The sequence below is a fragment of the Palaemon carinicauda genome, chromosome 18 (genome assembly GCF_036898095.1).
Source record: "Palaemon carinicauda isolate YSFRI2023 chromosome 18, ASM3689809v2, whole genome shotgun sequence".
Classification (NCBI taxonomy): Eukaryota; Metazoa; Arthropoda; class Malacostraca; order Decapoda; family Palaemonidae; genus Palaemon; species Palaemon carinicauda.
This window is the reverse complement of record NC_090742.1, coordinates 81,134,073-81,156,512: the sequence shown is the minus strand read 5'-3', so window position 1 is coordinate 81,156,512 and position 22,440 is coordinate 81,134,073. Positions and strand designations below refer to the sequence as shown.

Here is a 22,440-nt window from a genome sequence, read left to right as displayed (position 1 = left end):
AGGCATATATATATATATATATATATATATATATATATATATATATATATATATATCTTATCACTACAGAAGATAGGTTAAAATGAAATAAAATGACAGTCACTGTCATGATCCTGTTTTAATTACTAAATCAAAGGTGAACGCCTTTGGAAAAAACTTCCACAATATCTGTTGCTTCATAAATCTACAGAGAAGGGTTACCAACACAACATCTAACTATCCACTGCACCACTCAACTCGATCTTGCTCCTACTCTTGTACTAGTTTGATTTGGCTCTTCCATTTCAATGCCTCTTCTACACCAGCTAGCCATAAATTGGCCTTTATTTATTTTCGTACCAAGAGTTTCGAATTAAACAGTATTAAAATATCCTATGATTCTTCGTTCTCCACTCTTTACCAAACTATATCAATGGTTGTTATTCATTCTATCTTCTCTGCTGACCTTTTTAAAAATTGTTTTTTTTTTTTTTTTTTTTTTTTTTAGTTTCTAACCTTTTTAAGGCCACGTATGTCATGATAATATTCATTCATACATCTTTCTATTTTTGACTTCTTTCATTTACATGCAAGAGCTTTCTTCCAAAACCATTTGCCTGTAATCATCTATTCTATGTTTATTTTATCTTTATTTTTTAAGGAAAAGTGTCTCTTAAAAAGCTTAAGATAAGTTCATAGAAGAAACTTGGAAATCTTATACAGTTTCAGACCTAGAATTAATCATATCTGTACAGTATGAGGTCGGCTGGAAGTTATCGCTGGCACGATGTAAACAAGGCAGATTCCTTGTCTCTCAAACGCCCCCTAACTCCTGATCTGCTGGAGGTCTACAGCGACTTCCGAGGAAGGGAGCTCAAATCAGCTGTCGTAGACAACTGGCCCTACTTCAAAATCACCCCCCTGGACGAGAATAACGCTCTGCCCCATTCGGGCATTGATTGCAATATTCTCAACAGCATGGCAGTCAAACTCAATTTCACGTAAGAAAATTATCCAGCATATTTATTTATATTGTTTTTAACAAGCATATTTTCTCTATTTCATACATTTGATTTGGCATTTTCGTTTTCTTTTTGTACCTGGACTAAAAAAACTTGTTTCAGCAAAAAGAAGGCGTTCTTCTAATAGATAATCAAGCATGTTTTCCAGGTAACTTTTTTTTCGTAATTTTTTTTTTTTCAGTTATGTATCGAAAAATTTCTGGTATCAACTTGGTATATTTATTAATCATAGATTCTGTCAATGATACGCTTTAATATTGTTGGTAACAAATGAATTTTCAGAATAATACGAATAACCATCATAATCTCGTCAGAGCATTTAGCAACTCGATGGAAAATTTAACTTTGAATATTAATAAGAGGCCATTTTCCTATTTCAATTATAATTGATATAAGCTTTTCATCACCATTATTTCTTCTACTCCTTATCTCGTCTCACATTTCATTTTACTATAGCCTTAAGTTGCTTTAAATATTATCCTAATAAACCTAACTTTACCAAGAAGATTTTTAATGTGCAAATATGGGTAACAATGGAAAAATAGCAACTGTAATTTTACAGACTTTTTTTTTCAATGAAGGTGATTCAGTTTCAAGAGAAAGTAGTGTACTGCACGTATTTCACATACGCTCGTAAACTGTAACGGTATTTCTTTATATATATATATATATATATATATATATATATATATATATATATACATATATATATATATATATATATATATATATATATATATATATATATATATATATATATATATATATACATATATATATATATATATATATATATATATATATATATATATATATATATATCTATATATATCTATATATATAGATAGATAGAAATATATTTATATATATATATATATATATACATATATACATATATATATATATATATATATATATATATATATATATATATATATATATATATATATATCGGTCTCCCCTCGCACTGATAACAACTTGTTAAAGACTGAATGTTCATGAATTATTATGTTAGATTTTTTTTGTGACGTTTATCTCAGAAATAAAGTTAGTTGCAAGCACGTCTCCCCTCAGTTATCACCTAACGGCACCCCCTCAAAGTAGTCAGAAAAGGGTAAACATTCGGTGGATAGTTAAGAATTTAGTTTTACCAAGGGAAAACAGGTTGAAAGGCAAATCAATCAATCAATTAATGTCTGTATATGGTCAGCTCCACATCTTACATCTACATTTTTAGTTATAAGCTGAAACCGGATCCAGAAAATAGATGGGGAGGACCACAACCGGACGGGACTGTCGATGGCATGATTGGAATGGTTGCCCGAAGAGAAGTCGACTTTGCCATTAATGAAATCACAATAACTGGTGAGTGTAATTGACGTTTTGTAAGTGTCCTACTACCAATAATTATGATGGCTTGAATACATTGTTCTATCAATGATTATGGTGGATTGGCAACATTCTGGTATCAATAATTATGATAGATTGACAACATTCTGTTATCAATAATTATGAGAGATTGAGAGCATTCTTATATCAATAATTATGATAGATTGACTGCATTTTGCTATTGATAATTATGATGGATTGACAGTATTCTCCTTTCAATAATTATGATAGATTAACAGTATTCTGATATCGATAATTATGAGAGATTAACAGCATTCTGTTATCAATAATTATAATAGATTGAAAACATTCTTCTATCAATAATTATGATGGATTGACAGCATTCTGCTATCAATAATTATGATAGATTGACAGCACTGTTCTATTGATAATTATGATGTATTGACAGTATTCTGCTATTGATAATCATGATAGATAGACAAAATTCTGTTATCAATAATTGTGACAGATTAAAAGCATTCTTCTATCGATAAATATGATGGATTGACCGCATTCTGCTATCAATAATTATGACAGATTGGCAGCATTCTGCTATCCATAATTATGATAGAATGACAACATTCTGCTATCGATAATTATGATAGATTGACAGCATTTTGTTATCAATAATCATGATAGATTGACAGTATTCTGCTATTGATAATTTTGAGAGATTGACAGCATTCTGCTATCGATAATTATGATAGATTGACAGCATTTTGCTATTGATAATTATGATAGATTGACTGCATTCTGCTATTGATAAATATGATGGAGTGACAGCATTCTGCTATTGATAATTATGATAAATTGACTGCATTCCGCTATTGATAATTATGATGGAGTGACAGCATTCTGCTATTGATGATTATGATAGATTGACAGCAATATGCTATGGATAATTATGACATATTAACAGCATTGTGCTATCGATAATTATGATGGTTTGACAGCTTTTTTATATCGATAATTATGATAGATTGACAGCATTATGCTATCGATTATTATAATGGATTGTCAACATTCTGCTATCAATAATTATGATAGATTTACATAATTTTGCTATTGATAATTATGATAGATTGACAGCATTTTGTAATCAGTAATCATGATAGATTGTCAGTATTCTGCTATCAATGATTACGATAGATTGATTATATGCTCCTAGCGATAATTAGGATTGGTTGACAGCATTCTGCTATCGATGATGATAATGGAGTGACAGTGTTGAACTACTGATAATCATGATAGATTGACAGTATTCTGCTATCAATAATTATGATAGATTGAGAGTAATATGGTATTGATAATTATGACAGATTAACAGCATTCTGCTATCAAGGATTTTGATATTTTACAGCACTCTGCTATTGATAATTATGATAGATTGACAGCATTCTGCTATCGATTATTAAGAGAGATTGACTGCATTCTGCTATCAATAATTATGATCGATTGACAGCATTCTTTTATCGATAATTATGATGGATTGACACAATTTTCCTATCAATAATTATGATAAATTGACAGCATTCTGCTATTGACAATTATAATTGATTGACTGCATTGTACTATCGAAAATGATGATAGGTTAACAGTATTCGTCTATCAATGATCATGATCGATTAAACGCGTTCAATCGATAATCATGATAAATTGACACTATTCTGCTATCGATAATTATGATAGATTAACAGCATTCTGCCATCGATAATTAAAATCAATTTACTGTATTTTGCCATTGATAATTATGATAGGTTAAAAGGATTCGTCCATCGATGATTATGATTAATTAACCACGTTCTATCGATAATTATGATAAATTGACTGCATTCTGCTAACGATAATTATGACGGATTGACAGCATTCTGCTATCGATAATCATGATAGATTGACAGCATTCTGCTACCGATAATCATGATAGATTGACAGCATTCTGCTAGCAAAATCAAGATAGATTGACAGCATTCTGCTATCGATAATTATAATCGATTTACTGTATTCTGCTATTGATAATTATTGTAGGTTAACAGTATTTGTCTATCGATGATTATAATTGATTGACCGTGTTCTATTGATAATTATGATAAATTGACTGCATTCTACTAACGATAATTATGACAGATTGACCACAATCAGCTATCGATAATTATGAGAATTGACAGCATTCTGCTATCAATAATTATGATATATTACCAGCATACGGCTATCGATAATTATGATTGATTGACAGAATTCTATTATTAGTAATTATGATAGATTGACAGAATTCTGCTATTGATGATTATGATAGATTTACAGCATTCTGCTATTGATAATTTTGATATTTGGACAGCATTTTGTTATCAATAATTATGATAGACTGACAACATTCTGTTATTGATAACTATGATAGATTGGCAGCATTCTGTGATCAATAATTATGATAGATTGACTACATTCTGCAATCTACAATTATGATAGATTGACAGCATTCTGCTATCGATAATGATGATAGATTAACAGCAATCTGCTATTGATAATTATGAGAGATTGACTGCATTTTACTATCGATAATTGTGATAGATTTACCATATTTTGTTATCAATAATTATAATAGAATGTCAGCATTATGCTATTGATAATTAAGATAGATTGGCCACATTTTTCTATTGATAATTATGATAGAATGGCAGCATTCTGCTATTGATAATTATGATAGGTTGGCAGCATTCTGCTATCGATAATTTTGATAGATTGACAGTATTCTGCTATCGATAATTATGATATATTGACCCTATTCTGCTAATGATAATTATGATAGATTGACTGTATTCTGCTATTGATAATCATGATAGATTGACCGCATTCTGCTCTTGATATTTATGATTGATTAACATCATTCTGCTATTGATAATTATGATAGATTGACAGCATTCTGCTATCGATAATTTTGATAGATTGACAACATTTTGCTATTGATAATCATTATAAATTGACAGCATTCTAATATTGATAATTATGATAGATTGACCGCAATATGCTATAGATATTTATGATATATTAACAGCATTGTGCTATCGATAATTATGATGGTTTGACAGCTTTTTTATATCGATAATTATGATAGATTGATAGCATTCTGCTATCGATAATTATAATGGATTATCAGCATTCTGCTATCGATAATTATAATGGATTATAAGCATTCAGCAATTGATAATTATGATAGATTGACAGCGTTTTGCTATTGATAATTATGATAGATTGACAGCATTCTGCAATAATTAATTATAATAGATTGGCAATATTCTGCTATCGATAATCATTATAGATTAAGAGCATTCTGCTATCAATAATTTGGATTGACTGCATTCTGCAATCAATAATTATGATGGGGTGACAGCATTATTTTATCGATAATTATGACGGATTGACAAAATTCGGCTATCGATAATTATGATGGATTAACAGCGTTCTCCTATTGATGATTATGATAGATTGACAGCATTCTGCTACCGATAATTATGATGGAGTGACTGCATTTTGCAACTGATAATCATGATAAATTGACAGAATTCTGCTATCAATAATTACGATAGATTGACTGCATTTTGCTAACGATAATTATGATAGATTGACAGTAATATGCTATTGATAATTATGACAGATTAACAGAATTCTGCTATCAATGATTTGATAGATTGACAGCATTCTGCTATTGATAATTATGATATTTTAACAGTATTCTGCTATCAATAATTATGATGGATTAGGCATTCTTCTATCGATAATTATGATAGATTGACAACATTCTGCTATCGATAATTATGATAGATTGACAACATTCTACTATCGATACTATGATAGATTGAGAGCATTCTGCTATCGATAATCATGATAGATTGAGAGCATTCTGATATTGATAATTATGATAGATTGAGAGCATTCTGCTGTTGATAATTATGATAGATAGACAGAATTTTTTAATCAATAATTATGATAGATTAACAGCATTCTTTTATTGATAATTATGATAGATTGACAGAATTCTACTATCGATAATTATGATAGATTGACAGGATTCTGCTATTGATAATTATGATAAAGTGACCACATTTTACTATCGATAATTATGACAGATTGACCGTAATCGGCTATAGATAACTATGAGAACTGACATCAATCTGTTATCAATAATTATGACATATTGCCAACATTCTGCTATCGATAGTTATGATTAATTTACAGAATTCTGTAATCAATAATTATGATTGATTAACATCATTCTGCTATTGATAATTATGATATATTAACAGTATTCTGCTATCGATAATTATGATAGATTGACAACATTCTGCCATCGATACTTTTGTTAGATTGATTGCATTCTGCTACCGATAATCATGATATATTGACAGCATTCAGCAATTGATAATTATGATAGATTGGGAGCATTCTGCTATTGATAATTATATAGACTGAAAGCATTTTGTTATCAATGATTATGATAGTTTGACACCATTCTGTTATTGATAATTATGATAGATTGACAGCATTCTGCTATCAATAATTATGATAGATTGACAGCATTATGCTATAAATAATGATGATATATTGACAGCATTCTGCTATCGCTAATTATGATAGATTGACAGTATTCCGCTATCGATAATTATGATAGATTGACAGCATTTTGTTATCAATAATCATGATAGATTGACAGCATTCGGCTATTGATGATTATGATAGATTGACAGCATTAGGCTATAAATATTTATGGTAGATTGACAGTATTTTGCTATTGATAATTAAGATAGATTGACCACATTTTGCTATTGATAATCATAATAGATTGACAGCATTCTGCCATTGATAATTTTGAAAGATTGGTAGGAGGCTGCGACCGATAATTATGATATATTGACCGTATTCTGCTATTAATAATTATGATAGATTGACTGCATTCTACTATTGAAAATAATGATAGATTGAATGCGTTCTGCTCTTGATAGTTATGATTGATTGACATCATTCTGCTATTGATAATTTTGATAAATTGACAATATTCTGATATCGATAATTATCATAGATTGACTGTATTCTTTTATTAATAATTGTAATAGATTAACTTAAATATGCTGTTAATAATCCTGATAGATCAACAGCATTCTACTATTGATAATTATGATAGATTGACAGCATTCTGCTATAGATAATTATGATAGATTGACAGCATACTGCTATCGATAATTATGATAGATTAACCGCATTCTGCTATTAATAATTATGATACATTGACTGCATTCTACTATTGATAAATTTGATAGATTGACAGCATTCTGCTATTGATGATTATGATAGAGTAACGGAATTCTGCTATTGATAATTATGATCGATTGACAGCATTCTGCTATTGATAATTTTGATAGATTGACAACATTCTGATATCGATAATTATGATAGATTAACTGCATCCTGCTCTTGACATTTATGATATATTGACAGCATTCCTCTCTCGATAATTATGATATATTGACAGCCTTCTGCTTTTGATAATTATGATAGATTGACAGCATTTTGCTGTAGATATTTTTGATATGTTGACAGCATTCTGCTATTGATACTTATAACGGATTGACAGCATTCAGCTATTGATAATTATGATAGATTGACATAATTCTGCTATTGATAATTATGAGAGATTGACAGCATTCGGCTATCGAGAATTATGACCGATTGACCACATTTTACTATCGATAATTATAACAGATTGATCTTAATCGGCTATCGATAATTATGATTGATTAACAGAATTCTGTTATCAATAATTATGATAGATTGACAGTATTCTGCTATTCAAAATTATGATAGATTTACAGCATTCTGCTATTGATAATTATAATATAATAACAGTATTCTGCTATCGATAATTATGATGGATTGAGCATTCTTCTATCGATAATTATGATAGATTGACGACATTCTGCTATCGATACTTATGATAGATTGATTGCCTTCTGCTATCGATAATCATGATGGATTGGGAGCATTTCTGATATTTAATAATTATAATAGACCGATTATATTCTGCTATTGATAATCATGATAGATTGACAGCATTCTGCAATTGATAATTATGATAGATTGAGAGCATTCTGCTATTGATAATTATGATAGATTGACAGCATTTTGTTATCGATATTTATGATAGATTGACAGCATTTTGTTATTAATAATTATGATAGATTGACTGCATTCTGCTATTGATAATCATGATAGATTGACCGCATTCTGATATTGATAATTATGATAGATTGACAGCATTTTGCTATAGATAATTTTGATAGATTAAAAACATTCTGACATCGATAATTATGATAGATTGATTGTATTAGGCTATTGATAATTATGATACATTGACAACATTCTGCTATTGATAATTTTGATAGATTGACCGCATTCTGCTGTTGACATTTATGATGGATTGACAGCATTCAACTATTGATAGTTATGATAGATTAACAGCATTCTGCTATTGATAAATATGATAAATTGACAGCATTCTGCTATCAATAATGATGATAGATTGACAGTATTCTTCTATTGATAATCATGATAGATTGACAGTATTCTGCTATTGAGGATTATGACAGATTGACCGAATTTTGCTATTGAAAAATATGACGGATTGAAAGCATTCTGCTATTGTTAATTATGATATATTGACAGCCTTTCGCTATCGATAATTATGATCGATTGACAGCCTTTTGCTATAGATAATTTTGATAGGTTGACAGCCTTCTGCTGTCGATACTTATAATGGATTGATAGCATTCCGCTATTAATAATTATGATAGATTGACGGTATTCTGCTATTGATAATTATGATAGATTGTCAATATTTTGATATCGATAATTATGATAGATTAACAGTAATCTGCTATTGATGATTATGATAGATTGACCGCATTCTGCTGTTGACAATTATGATGGATTCACATCCTTCTGCTATTGATAATTATGATAGACATACAGCATTCTGCTATTGATAAATTTGATAGATTGACAGCTTTCTGCTATTGATATTTATGATAGATTGACAGCATTCTGCTATCTATAAATATGACAGATTGACAGCATTCTTTTATTGATGATTATCATAGATTAACTGCATTCTGCTATTGAGAATTATGATGGATTGACATCATTCGGCTACTGATAATTATGATAGATTGACTGCATTCTGCTATTGATAATTATGATGGATTGGCAGCATTCTGTTATTGATAATTATGATAGATTTTCCGCATTCTACTTTTGATAATTATGATAGATTGTCAGCAGTCTGCTATTGATAATCATGATTGATTGACCGTATTCTGCCCTTGATAATTATGATGGATTGACCGCATTTTGCCATCGATAATTATGATAGATTGATGGCATTCTATTATCGATAATTATAATGAGTTGACAGCATTCTGCTATCAATAATTAGGATAGATTGTCACCATTAGCTATAGATATTTTTGATACGTTAACAGCATTCTGCGATCGATAATTAGTTTATAATGGATTGACAGCATTCCGCTATTGATAATTATGATAGATTGACAGCATTTTGCTATTGATAATTATGATGGATAGACTACATTCTGATATTGATGATTATGGTAAAATGACAGCATTTTTCTTTCGATAATTATGACAGATTAACAGCATTTTGCTATCGATAAATATGATAGATTGACAGCATTCTGCTATCAATAATTATGATCGAATAACAGCATTTTGCTTTTGGTAAGTATGATAGATTGGAAACATTTTGCTATCGACAATTATGATGGAATGACAACATTCTGCTATCGACAAACATGATAGATTGACCGCATTTTGCTATCGACAATTATGATGGAATGATAACATTCTGCTATCGACAAACATGATGGATTGACCGCATTTTGCTATCGATAATTCATGATAGGTTGAGAGCATTCTGCTATTGATTATTATGATGGATTTACAGCATTCTGCTATGATTATGGAGGAGTAACAGCATTCCGTTACTGATATTTACAGTAGATAGACAACATTTTGCCATCCATAATCATGATAGGTTGACATCATTCTGCTATTAATAATTATGATAGATTAACAGCATTCTACTATCGGTAATTTTGATAGATTGACAGCATTTTCCTATTAATAATTATAATAGATTGACAGCATTCTGCTATGGATAATTATGACAGAATAACAGCATTCCTGTATAAATGATTATGATAGATTAATAGCATTCTCCTATCGACTATTTTCCTTTTGCTATCAATAATTATGATGGATTGACAGCATTCTGCTATCGCTGATTATGATTGATTGACCACAGTTTGCTATCGATAAGTATGATAGATTGACAGCATTCTGCTATCGATAATTATGATCGATTGACTAACTTCTGTTATTGATAATTATGATTGATTGACAGAATTTTGCTATCAATAATAATGATAGATTGACAGCATTCTGCTATTGATAATTATGATCGATTGAGTACATTCTGTATTTGATAATTATGATTGATTGACTGCATTCTGCTATCGATAATTATGATAGATTAACAGTAATCTGCTATAGATAATTATGATCGATTGAATACCTTCTGTTATTGATAATTATGATAGATCGATAGAATTTTGCTAACGATAATTATGATAGATTAACAGCATTCTGATATTGATAATTATGATAGATTTACTGTATTCAGCTATTGATAATTATGATACATTGACAACATTCTGCTATCGATAATTATAATAGATTGACCGTATTCTGTTATTAATAATTATGATAGATTGACACCATTCTACTATTAATAGTTATGATAGATTGACAGCATTCTTCTATTGATAATTTTGATAGATTAACAGCATTCTCATTTGATAATTATGATAGATTGACTGTATTCTGCTATCAATAATTATGATAGATTGACAGTATTCTGCTATTGATAATTATGACAGATTGACCGAATTTTGCTATTGAAAATTATAATGGATTGAAAGCATTCTGCTATTGTTAATTATAATATATTCACAGCCTTCTTCTGTCGATAATTATGATCGATTGACAGCATTATGCTATAGATAATTTTTATAAGTTGACAGCCTTCTGCTATGAACACTTATAATGGATTACCACCATTCCGCTATTAATAATTATGATAGATTGATGGCACTCTGCTATTGATAATTATGACAGATTGACAACATTGCTATATCGATAATTATGATAGATTGACAGCATTCTGCTGTTGACAATTATGATGGATTCACATCATTCTGCTATTCATAATGGATTGACAGCATTCCGCTATTAATAATTATGATAGATTGATGGCACTCTGCTATTGATTATTATGATAGATTGACAACATTGTGATATCGATAATTATGATAGATTGACAGCACTCTGCTATTGATGATTATGATAGATTGACAGCATTCTGCTGTTGACAATTATGATGGATTCACATCATTCTGCTATTTATAATTATGATAGACATACAGCATTCCGCTATTGATAAATTAGATATATTGACAGTATTCTGCTATTGATAATTATGATAGATTGACAGCATTCTGCTTTCGATAATTATGATAGATTAACAGCATTCTTCCATTGATAATTATCATAGATTAACTGCATTCTGCTATTGATAATTATGATGGATTTACAGCATTCTGCTATAGATTATTATGATAGATTTACCGTATTCTATTATTGATAATTATGATAGATTGACAGCAGTCTTCTATTGATAATCATGATTGATTGTCAGTATTCTGCTATTGATAATTATGATGTATTGACTGCATTCTGCCCTTTATAATTATGATGGATTGACAGCATTCTGTTATCGATAATTATGATTGATTGACCACAGTTTGCTATTGATAAGTATGATAGATTGACCGCATTCTGCTATCGATAATTATGATCGATTGAGTACATTCTGTTATTGATAATTATGATGGATTAGCAACATTCTGCTATCGACAATTATGATGGATTGACAACACTCTAATATCGACAATTATGATGGATTGACAACATTCTACTATCGACAATTATGATGGATTGACAACATTATACTATCGACAATTATGATGGATTAACAGCATTTTACTATCGGTAATTATGATAGATTGATAGTATTTTCCTATTAATAATTATAATAGATTGACAACATTCTGCGATGTATGAGTATGACAGATGAAATGCATTCCTGTATCAATGATTATGATAGATTGATAGCATTCTGCTATCGATAATTATGATCGATTGACTATATTCTGTTATTAATAATTATGATTGATTGACAGAATTCTGCTATCAATAATTATGATAGATTGACAGCATTCTGCTATCAATTATTATGATCGATTGACTTCACTCTGCTATCGATAATTATGATCAATTGACTACACTCTGTTATTGATAATTATGATAGATTGACCGCATTCTGCTATCGATAATTATGATAGATTGACAGCATTCTGCTATCGCTACTTATGATCGATTGAGTACATTCTGTTATTGATAATTACGATTGATTGACTGTAGTCTGCTATCGATAATTATGATAGATTGACAGCAATCTGTTATCGATGATTATTATCGATTGAATACATTCTGTTATTGATGATTATGATAGATGGACAGAATTCTGCTATCGATAATTATGACAGATTGGCAGCATTCTGCTATCGATAATTATGATTGATGGACTATGTTCTATTAGCGATAATTACGATAGATTGACAGTATTCTGTTATCGATAATTATGATCGATTGACTATGTTCTATTAGCGATAATTACGACAGATTGGCAGCACTCTGCTATCAATAATTATGATCGATTGAATACATTCTGTTACTGATAATTATGATAGATTGATTGCATTCTGCTATCGATAATTATAATAGATGGACAGCACTCTGCTATCGATAATTATGATCGATTGATTATATTCTGTTATTGATAATCATGATTGATTGACAGCATTCTGCTGTCGATAATTATGATAAAGTGACCGCATTTTGCTATCAATAATTATGATGGATTGACAGCATTCTGCTATCGGTAATTATGATCAATTGACTACACTCTTTTATTGATAATATTGGTTAATTGATAGCATTCTGCTATCGATTATTATGATAGATTGACCGCATTTTGCTATCAATAATTATGATGGATTGAAAGCATTCTGCTATCGATAATTATGATAGATTAACCCCATTCTGCTATCGATAATTATGATAGATTGACAGGATTCTGCTATCGATAATTATGATCAAAAGACTACATTCTGTTAATGATAATTATGATTGATTGATAGCATTCTGCTATCGATTACTATGATAGATTGACCGCATTTTGCTATAATTAATCATGATTGATTGACCGCATTCTGCCCTTGATAATTATGATGGATTGACCGCATTTTGCCATCGATAATTATGATAGATTGATGGCATTCTATCATCGATAATTATAATGATTTGACAGCATTCTGCTATCAATAATTAGGATAGATTGTCACCATTAGCTATAGATATTTTTGATACGTTAACAGCATTCTGCGATCGATAATTAGTTTATAATGGATTGACAGCATTCCGCTATTGATAATTATGATAGATTGACAGCATTTTGCTATTGATAATCATGATGGATAGACTACATTCTGATATTGATGATTATGGTATAATGACAGCATTTTTCTTTCGATAATTATGACAGATTAACAGCATTTTGTTATCGATAAATATGATAGATTGACAGCATTCTGCTATCAATAATTATGATCGAATAACAGCATTTTGCTTTTGGTAATTATGATAGATTGGAAACATTTTGCTATCGACAATTATGATGGAATGACAACATTCTGCTATCGACAAACATGATAGATTGACCGCATTTTGTTATCGACAATTATGATGGAATGACAACATTCTGCTATCGACAAACATGATGGATTGACCGCATTTTGCTATCGATAATTCATGATAGGTTGAGAGCATTCTGCTATTGATTATTATGATGGATTGACAGCATTCTGCTATGATTATGGAGGAGTAACAGCATTCCGTTACTGATATTTACAGTAGATAGACAACATTTTGCCATCCATAATCATGATAGGTTGACATCATTCTGCTATTAATAATTATGATAGATTAACAGCATTCTACTATCGGTAATTTTGATAGATTGACAGCATTTTCCTATTAATAATTATAATAGATTGACAGCATTCTGCTATGGATAATTATGACAGAATAACAGCATTCCTGTATAAATGATTATGATAGATTAATAGCATTCTCCTATCGACTATTTTCCTTTTTCTATCAATAATTATGATGGATTGACAGCGTTCTGCTATCGCTGATTATGATTGATTGACCACAGTTTGCTATCGATAAGTATGATAGATTGACAGCATTCTGCTATCGATAATTATGATCGATTGACTAACTTCTGTTATTGATAATTATGATTGATTGACAGAATTTTGCTATCAATAATAATGATAGATTGACAGCATTCTGCTATTGATAATTATGATCGATTGAGTACATTCTGTATATGATAATTATGTTTGATTGACTGCATTCTGCTATCAATAATTATGATAGATTAACAGCAATCTGCTATAGATAATTATGATCGATTGAATACCTTCTGTTATTGATAATTATGATAGATCGATAGAATTTTGCTATCGATAATTATGATAGATTGACAGCATTCTGATATTGATAATTATGATAGATTTACTGTATTCAGCTATTGATAATCATGATACATTGACAACATTCTGCTATCGATAATTATAATAGATTGACCGTATTCTGTTATTAATAATCATGATAGATTGACACCATTCTACTATTAATAGTTATGATAGATTGACAGCATTCTTCTATTGATAATTTTGATAGATTAACAGCAATCTCATTTGATAATTATGATAGATTGACGGTATTCTGCTATCAATAATTATGATAGATTGACAGTATTCTGCTATTGATAATTATGACAGATTGACCGAATTTTGCTATTGAAAATTATAATGGATTGAAAGCATTCTGCTATTGTTAATTATGATATATTGACAGCCTTCTTCTGTCGATAATTATGATCGATTGACAGCATTATGCTATAGATAATTTTTATAGGTTGACAGCCTTCTGCTATGAACACTTATAATGGATTGCCACCATTCCGCTATTAATAATTATGATAGATTGATGGCATCTGCTATTGATAATTATGACAGATTGATAACATTGTTATATCGATAATTATGATAGATTGACAGCATTCTGCTGTTGACAATTATGATGGATTCACATCATTCTGCTATTCATAATGGATTGACAGCATTCCGTTATTAATAATTATGATAGATTGATGGCACTCTGCTATTGATTATTATGATAGATTGACAACATTGTGATATCGATAATTATGATAGATTGACAGCACTCTGCTATTGATGATTATGATAGATTGACAGCATTCTGCTGTTGACAATTATGATGGATTCACACCATTCTGCTATTTATAATTATGATAGACATACAGCATTCCGCTATTGATAAATTAGATATATTGACAGTATTCTGCTATTGATAATTATGATAGATTGACAGCATTCTGCTTTCGATAATTATGATAGATTGATTGCATTCTATATTGATAATTTTAATGAGTTAACAGCATTCTGCTATCGATAATTAGGATAGATTGACAGCATTAGCTATAGATATTTTTGATACATTTACAGCATTCTGCGATCGATAATTATAATGGATTGACTGCATTCCGCTATTGATAATTATGATGGATAGGCTGCATTCTGATATTGATGATTATGATATATTGATAGCATTTTTCTTTCGATAATTATGACAGATTGACAGCATTTTGCTATCGATAAATATGACAGATTAACAGCATTCTTGTATAAATGATTATGATAGATTGATAGCATTCTGCTATCGACTATTTTCATTTTGCTATCAATAATTATGATGGATTGACAGCATTCTGTTATCGATAATTATGATTGATTGACCACAGTTTGCTATCGATAATTATGATCGATTGAGTACATTCTGTTATTGATAATTATGATATATTAGCAACATTCTGCTATCGACAATTATGATGGATTGACAACACTCTACTATCGACAATTATGATGGATTGACAACATTCTACTATCGACAATTATGATGGATTGACAACATTCTACTATCGACAATTATGATGGATTGACAACATTCTACTATCGACAATTATGATGGATTGACAACATTCTACTATCGACAATTATGATGTATTAACAGCATTTTACTATCGGTAATTATGATAGATTGATAGTATTTTCCTATTAATAATTATAATAGATTGACAACTTTCTGCAATGTATGAGTATGACAGATGAACAGCATTCCTGTATCAATGATTATGATAGATTGATAGCATTCTGCTATCGGCTATTTTCATAGATTGACCGCATTTTTCTATCAATAATTATAAAGGATTGACAGCATTCTGCTATCGATAATTATGATTGATTGACCACAGTTTGCTATCGATAAATATGATAGATTGACAGCATTCTGCTATCGATAATTATGATCGATTGACTATATTCTGTTATTAATAATTATGATTGATTGACAGAATTCTGCTATCAATAATTATGATAGATTGACAGCATTCTGCTATCAATTATTATGATCGATTGACTTCACTCTGCTATCGATAATTATGATCGATTGACTACACTCTGTTATTGATAATTATGATAGATTGACCGCATTCTGCTATCGATAAATATGATAGATTGACAGCATTTTGCTATCACTAATTATGATCGATTGAGTAAATTCTGTTATTGATAATTACGATTGATTGACTGTAGTCTGCTATCGATAATTATGATAGATTGACAGCAATCTGTTATCGATGATTATTATCGATTGAATACATTCTGTTATTGATGATTATGATAGATAACCAGAATTCTGCTATCGATAATTATGACAGATTGGCAGCATTCTGCTATCGATAATTATGATTGATGGACTATGTTCTATTAGCGATAATTACGATAGATTGACAGTATTCTGTTATCGATAATTATGATCGATTGACCATGTTCTATTAGCGATAATTATGACAGATTGGCAGCACTTTGCTATCAATAATTATGATCGATTGAATACATTCTGTTATTGATAATTATGATAGATTGATTGCATTCTGCTATCGATAATTATAATAGATGGACAGCACTCTGCTATCGATAATTATGATCGATTGATTATATTCTGTTATTGATAATCATGATTGATTGACAGCATTCTGCTATCGATAATTATGATAAAGTGACCGCATTTTGCTATCAATAATTATGATTGATTGACAGCATTCTGCTATCGGTAATTATGATCAATTGACTACATTCTTTTATTGAAAATATTGGTTAATTGATAGCATTTTGCTATCGATTATTATGATAGATTGACCGCATTTTGCTATCAATAATTATGATGGATTGACAGCATTCTGCTATCGATAATTATGATAGATTGACCCCATTCTGCTATGGATAATTATGATAGATTGACAGGATTCTGCTATCGATAATTATGATCAATAGACTACATTCTGTTATTGATAATTATGATTGATTGATAGCATTCTGATATCGATTACTATGATAGATAGACAGCATTTTACTATAATTAATCATGATTGATTGACCGCATTCTGCCCTTGATAATTATGATGGATTGACCGCATTTTGCCATCGATAATTATGATAGATTGATGGCATTCTATCATCGATAATTATAATGATTTGACAGCATTCTGCTATCAATAATTAGGATAGATTATCACCATTAGCTATAGATATTTTGGATACGTTAACAGCATTCTGCGATCGATAATTAGTTTATAATGGATTGACAGCATTCCGCTATTGATAATTATGATAGTTTGACAGCATTTTGCTATTGATAATTATGATTGATAGACTACATTCTGATATTGATGATTATGGTATAATGACAGCATTTTTCTTTCGATAATTATGACAGATTAACAGCATTTAGTTATCGATAAATATGATAGATTGACAGCATTCTGCTATCAATAATTATGATCGAATAACAGCATTTTGCTTTTGGTAATTATGATAGATTGGAAACATTTTGCTATCGACAATTATGATGGAATGACAACATTCTGCTATCGACAAACATGATAGATTGACCGCATTTTGTTATCGACAATTATGATGGAATGACAACATTCTGCTATCGACAAACATGATGGATTGACCGCATTTTGCTATCGATAATTCATGATAGGTTGAGAGCATTCTGCTATTGATTATTATGATGGATTGACAGCATTCTGCTATGATTATGGAGGAGTAACAGCATTCCGTTACTGATATTTACAGTAGATAGACAACATTTTGCCATCCATAATCATGATAGGTTGACATCATTCTGCTATTAATAATTATGATAGATTAACAGCATTCTACTATCGGTAATTTTGATAGATTGACAGCATTTTCCTATTAATAATTATAATAGATTGACAGCATTCTGCTATGGATAATTATGACAGAATAACAGCATTCCTGTATAAATGATTATGATAGATTAATAGCATTCTCCTATCGACTATTTTCCTTTTGCTATCAATAATTAAGATGGATTGACAGCGTTCTGCTATCGCTGATTATGATTGATTGACCACAGTTTGCTATCGATAAGTATGATAGATTGACAGCATTCTGCTATCGATAATTATGATCGATTGACTAACTTCTGTTATTGATAATTATGATTGATTGACAGAATTTTGCTATCAATAATAATGATAGATTGACAGCATTCTGCTATTGATAATTATGACAGATTGACCGAATTTTGCTATTGAAAATTATAATGGATTGAAAGCATTCTGCTATTGTTAATTATGATATATTGACAGCCTTCTGCTGTCGATAATTATGATCGATTGACAGCATTATGCTATAGATAATTTTTATAGGTTGACAGCCTTCTGCTATGAACACTTATAATGGATTGCCAGCATTCCGCTATTGATAATTATGATGGATAGGCTGCATTCTGCTATTGATGATTATGATATATTGATAGCATTTTTCTTTCGATAATTATGACAGATTGACAGCATTTTGCTATCGATAAATATGACAGATTAACAGCATTCTTGTATAAATGATTATGATAGATTGATAGCATTCTGCTATCGACTATTTTCATTTTGCTATCAATAATTATGATGGATTGACAGCATTCTGTTATCGATAATTATGATTGATTGACCACAGTTTGCTATTGATAAGTATGATAGATTGACCGCATTCTGCTATCGATAATTATGATCGATTGAGTACATTCTGTTATTGATAATTATGATGGATTAGCAACATTCTGCTATCGACAATTATGATGGATTGACAACACTCTACTATCGACAATTATGATGGATTGACAACATTCTACTATCGACAATTATGATGGATTGACAACATTCTACTATCGACAATTATGATGTATTAACAGCATTTTACTATCGGTAATTATGATAGAATGATAGTATTTTCCTATTAATAATTATAATAGATTAACAACATTCTGCGATGTATGAGTATGACAGATGAACAGCATTCCTGTGTCAATGATTATGATAGATTGATAGCATTCTGCTATCGGCTATTTTCATAGATTGACCACATTTTTCTATCAATAATTATAAAGGATTGACAGCATTCTGCTATCGATAATTATGATTGATTGACCACAGTTTGCTATCGATAAATATGATAGATTGACAGCATTCTGCTATCGATAATTATGATCGATTGACTATATTCTGTTATTAATAATTATGATTGATTGACAGAATTCTGCTATCAATAATTATGATAGATTGACAGCATTCTGCTATCAATTATTATGATCGATTGACTTCACTCTGCTATCGATAATTATGATCGATTGACTACACTCTGTTATTGATAATTATGATAGATTGACCGCATTCTGTTATCGATAATTATGATAGATTGACAGCATTCTGCTATCGCTAATTATGATCGATTGAGTACATTCTGTTATTGATAATTACGATTGATTGACTGTAGTCTGCTATCGATAATTATGATAGATTGACAGCAATCTGTTATCGATGATTATTATCGATTGAATACATTCTGTTATTGATGATTATGATAGATGGACAGAATTCTGCTATCGATAATTATGACAGATTGGCAGCATTCTGCTATCGATAATTATGATTGATGGACTATGTTCTATTAGCGATAATTACGATAGATTGACAGCATTCTGTTATCGATAATTATGATCGATTGACTATGTTCTATTAGCGATAATTACGACAGATTAGCAGCACTCCGCTATCAATAATTGTGATCGATTGAATACATTCTGTTATTGATAATTATGATAGATTGATTGCATTCTCTTATCGATAATTATAATAGATGGACAGCACTCTGCTATCGATAATTATGATCGATTGATTATATTCTGTTATTGATAATCATGATTGATTGACAGCATTCTGCTATCGATAATTATGATAAAGTGACCGCATTTTGCTATCAATAATTATGATGGATTGACAGCATTCTGCTATCGGTAATTATGATCAATTGACTACATTCTTTTATTGATAATATTGGTTAATTGATAGCATTCTGCTATAGATTATTATGATAGATTGACCGCATTTTGCTATCAATAATTATGATTGATTGAGAGCATTTTGCTATCGATAATTATGATAGATTGACCCCATTCTGCTATGGATAATTATGATAGATTGACAGGATTCTGCTATCGATAATTATGATCAATAGACTACATTCTGTTATTGATAATTATGATTGATTGATAGCATTCTGCTATCGATTACTATGATAGATTGACCGCATTTTGCTATAATTAATCATGATGGATTGACCGCATTCTGCTATCGATAATTATGACGACTGACCGCATTCTACTATCGGTAATTATGACAGATCGACCGCATTTTGCTATCGATAATTTGGAGAATTGACAGCATTCTGCTATCAATAATTATGATAGATTGAAAGCATTCTGTAATCGATAATTTTGACAGACTGACCGCATTCTGCTATCGATAATTATGTTAGATTAGCAGCATTCTGCTATCAATAATTATGATAGATTGAAAGCATTCTGTAATCGATAATTTTGACAGACTAACCGCATTCTGCTATCGATAATTATGTTAGATTAGCAGCATTCTGCTATCAATAATTATGAAGAATTAACCTCTTCCTGCTATTGATATATATGATAGATTGACAGCATTCTGCTATAGATAATCATGACAAATTGACAGCACTCTGCTATCGATGATTATGACAGACTGACTGCATTTTGCTGTCAATAATTTTGACAGATGTACAGCATTTTGCTATCGATAATTACGTCAAATTAAGACCATTCTGGTATCAATAATTATGACAGATTGACAGCATTTTGCTATCGATAATTATGACAGATTGACAGCATTCTGGTATCAATAATTATGAGAGATGTACAACAGTCTGCTATCAATAATTATGACAAATTGACAGCATTCTGGTATTGTTAATTATGACAGATTGACCGTATTTTGCCATCGATAATTTTGACAGATTGACAGCATTGTGGTATCAATAACTATGACAGATTGACCACAGTTTGCTATCAATAACCATGACACATTGACAGAATTTAGGTATCAGTAACTATGACTGATGGATAGCAATCCTCTTTTAATAATCATGTCAGATTGATAGCATTCTGCTATCTGTAATTATCATAAATTGACAGTATTCTTCTATCAATAATTATGACAGATTAACAGCATTCTGCTGTTAGTAACTATGCA

General features: G+C 30.0%; 1 protein-coding gene across 1 annotated transcript in view; it reads left to right on the top strand.

Annotated features, from left to right (window-relative positions):
* Positions 1–735: 735 nt before the first annotated feature.
* The window catches only part of LOC137657393 (glutamate receptor ionotropic, delta-2-like), a 45,079-nt gene continuing 23,374 nt past the window's right edge, over positions 736–22,440 (top strand). Inside the window, exons 1-2 of the mRNA XM_068391730.1 lie at positions 736–980; positions 2,239–2,366. Coding sequence (XP_068247831.1) covers positions 736–980; positions 2,239–2,366 — 373 coding nt within the window. The remainder of the gene's footprint in view (positions 981–2,238; positions 2,367–22,440) is intronic.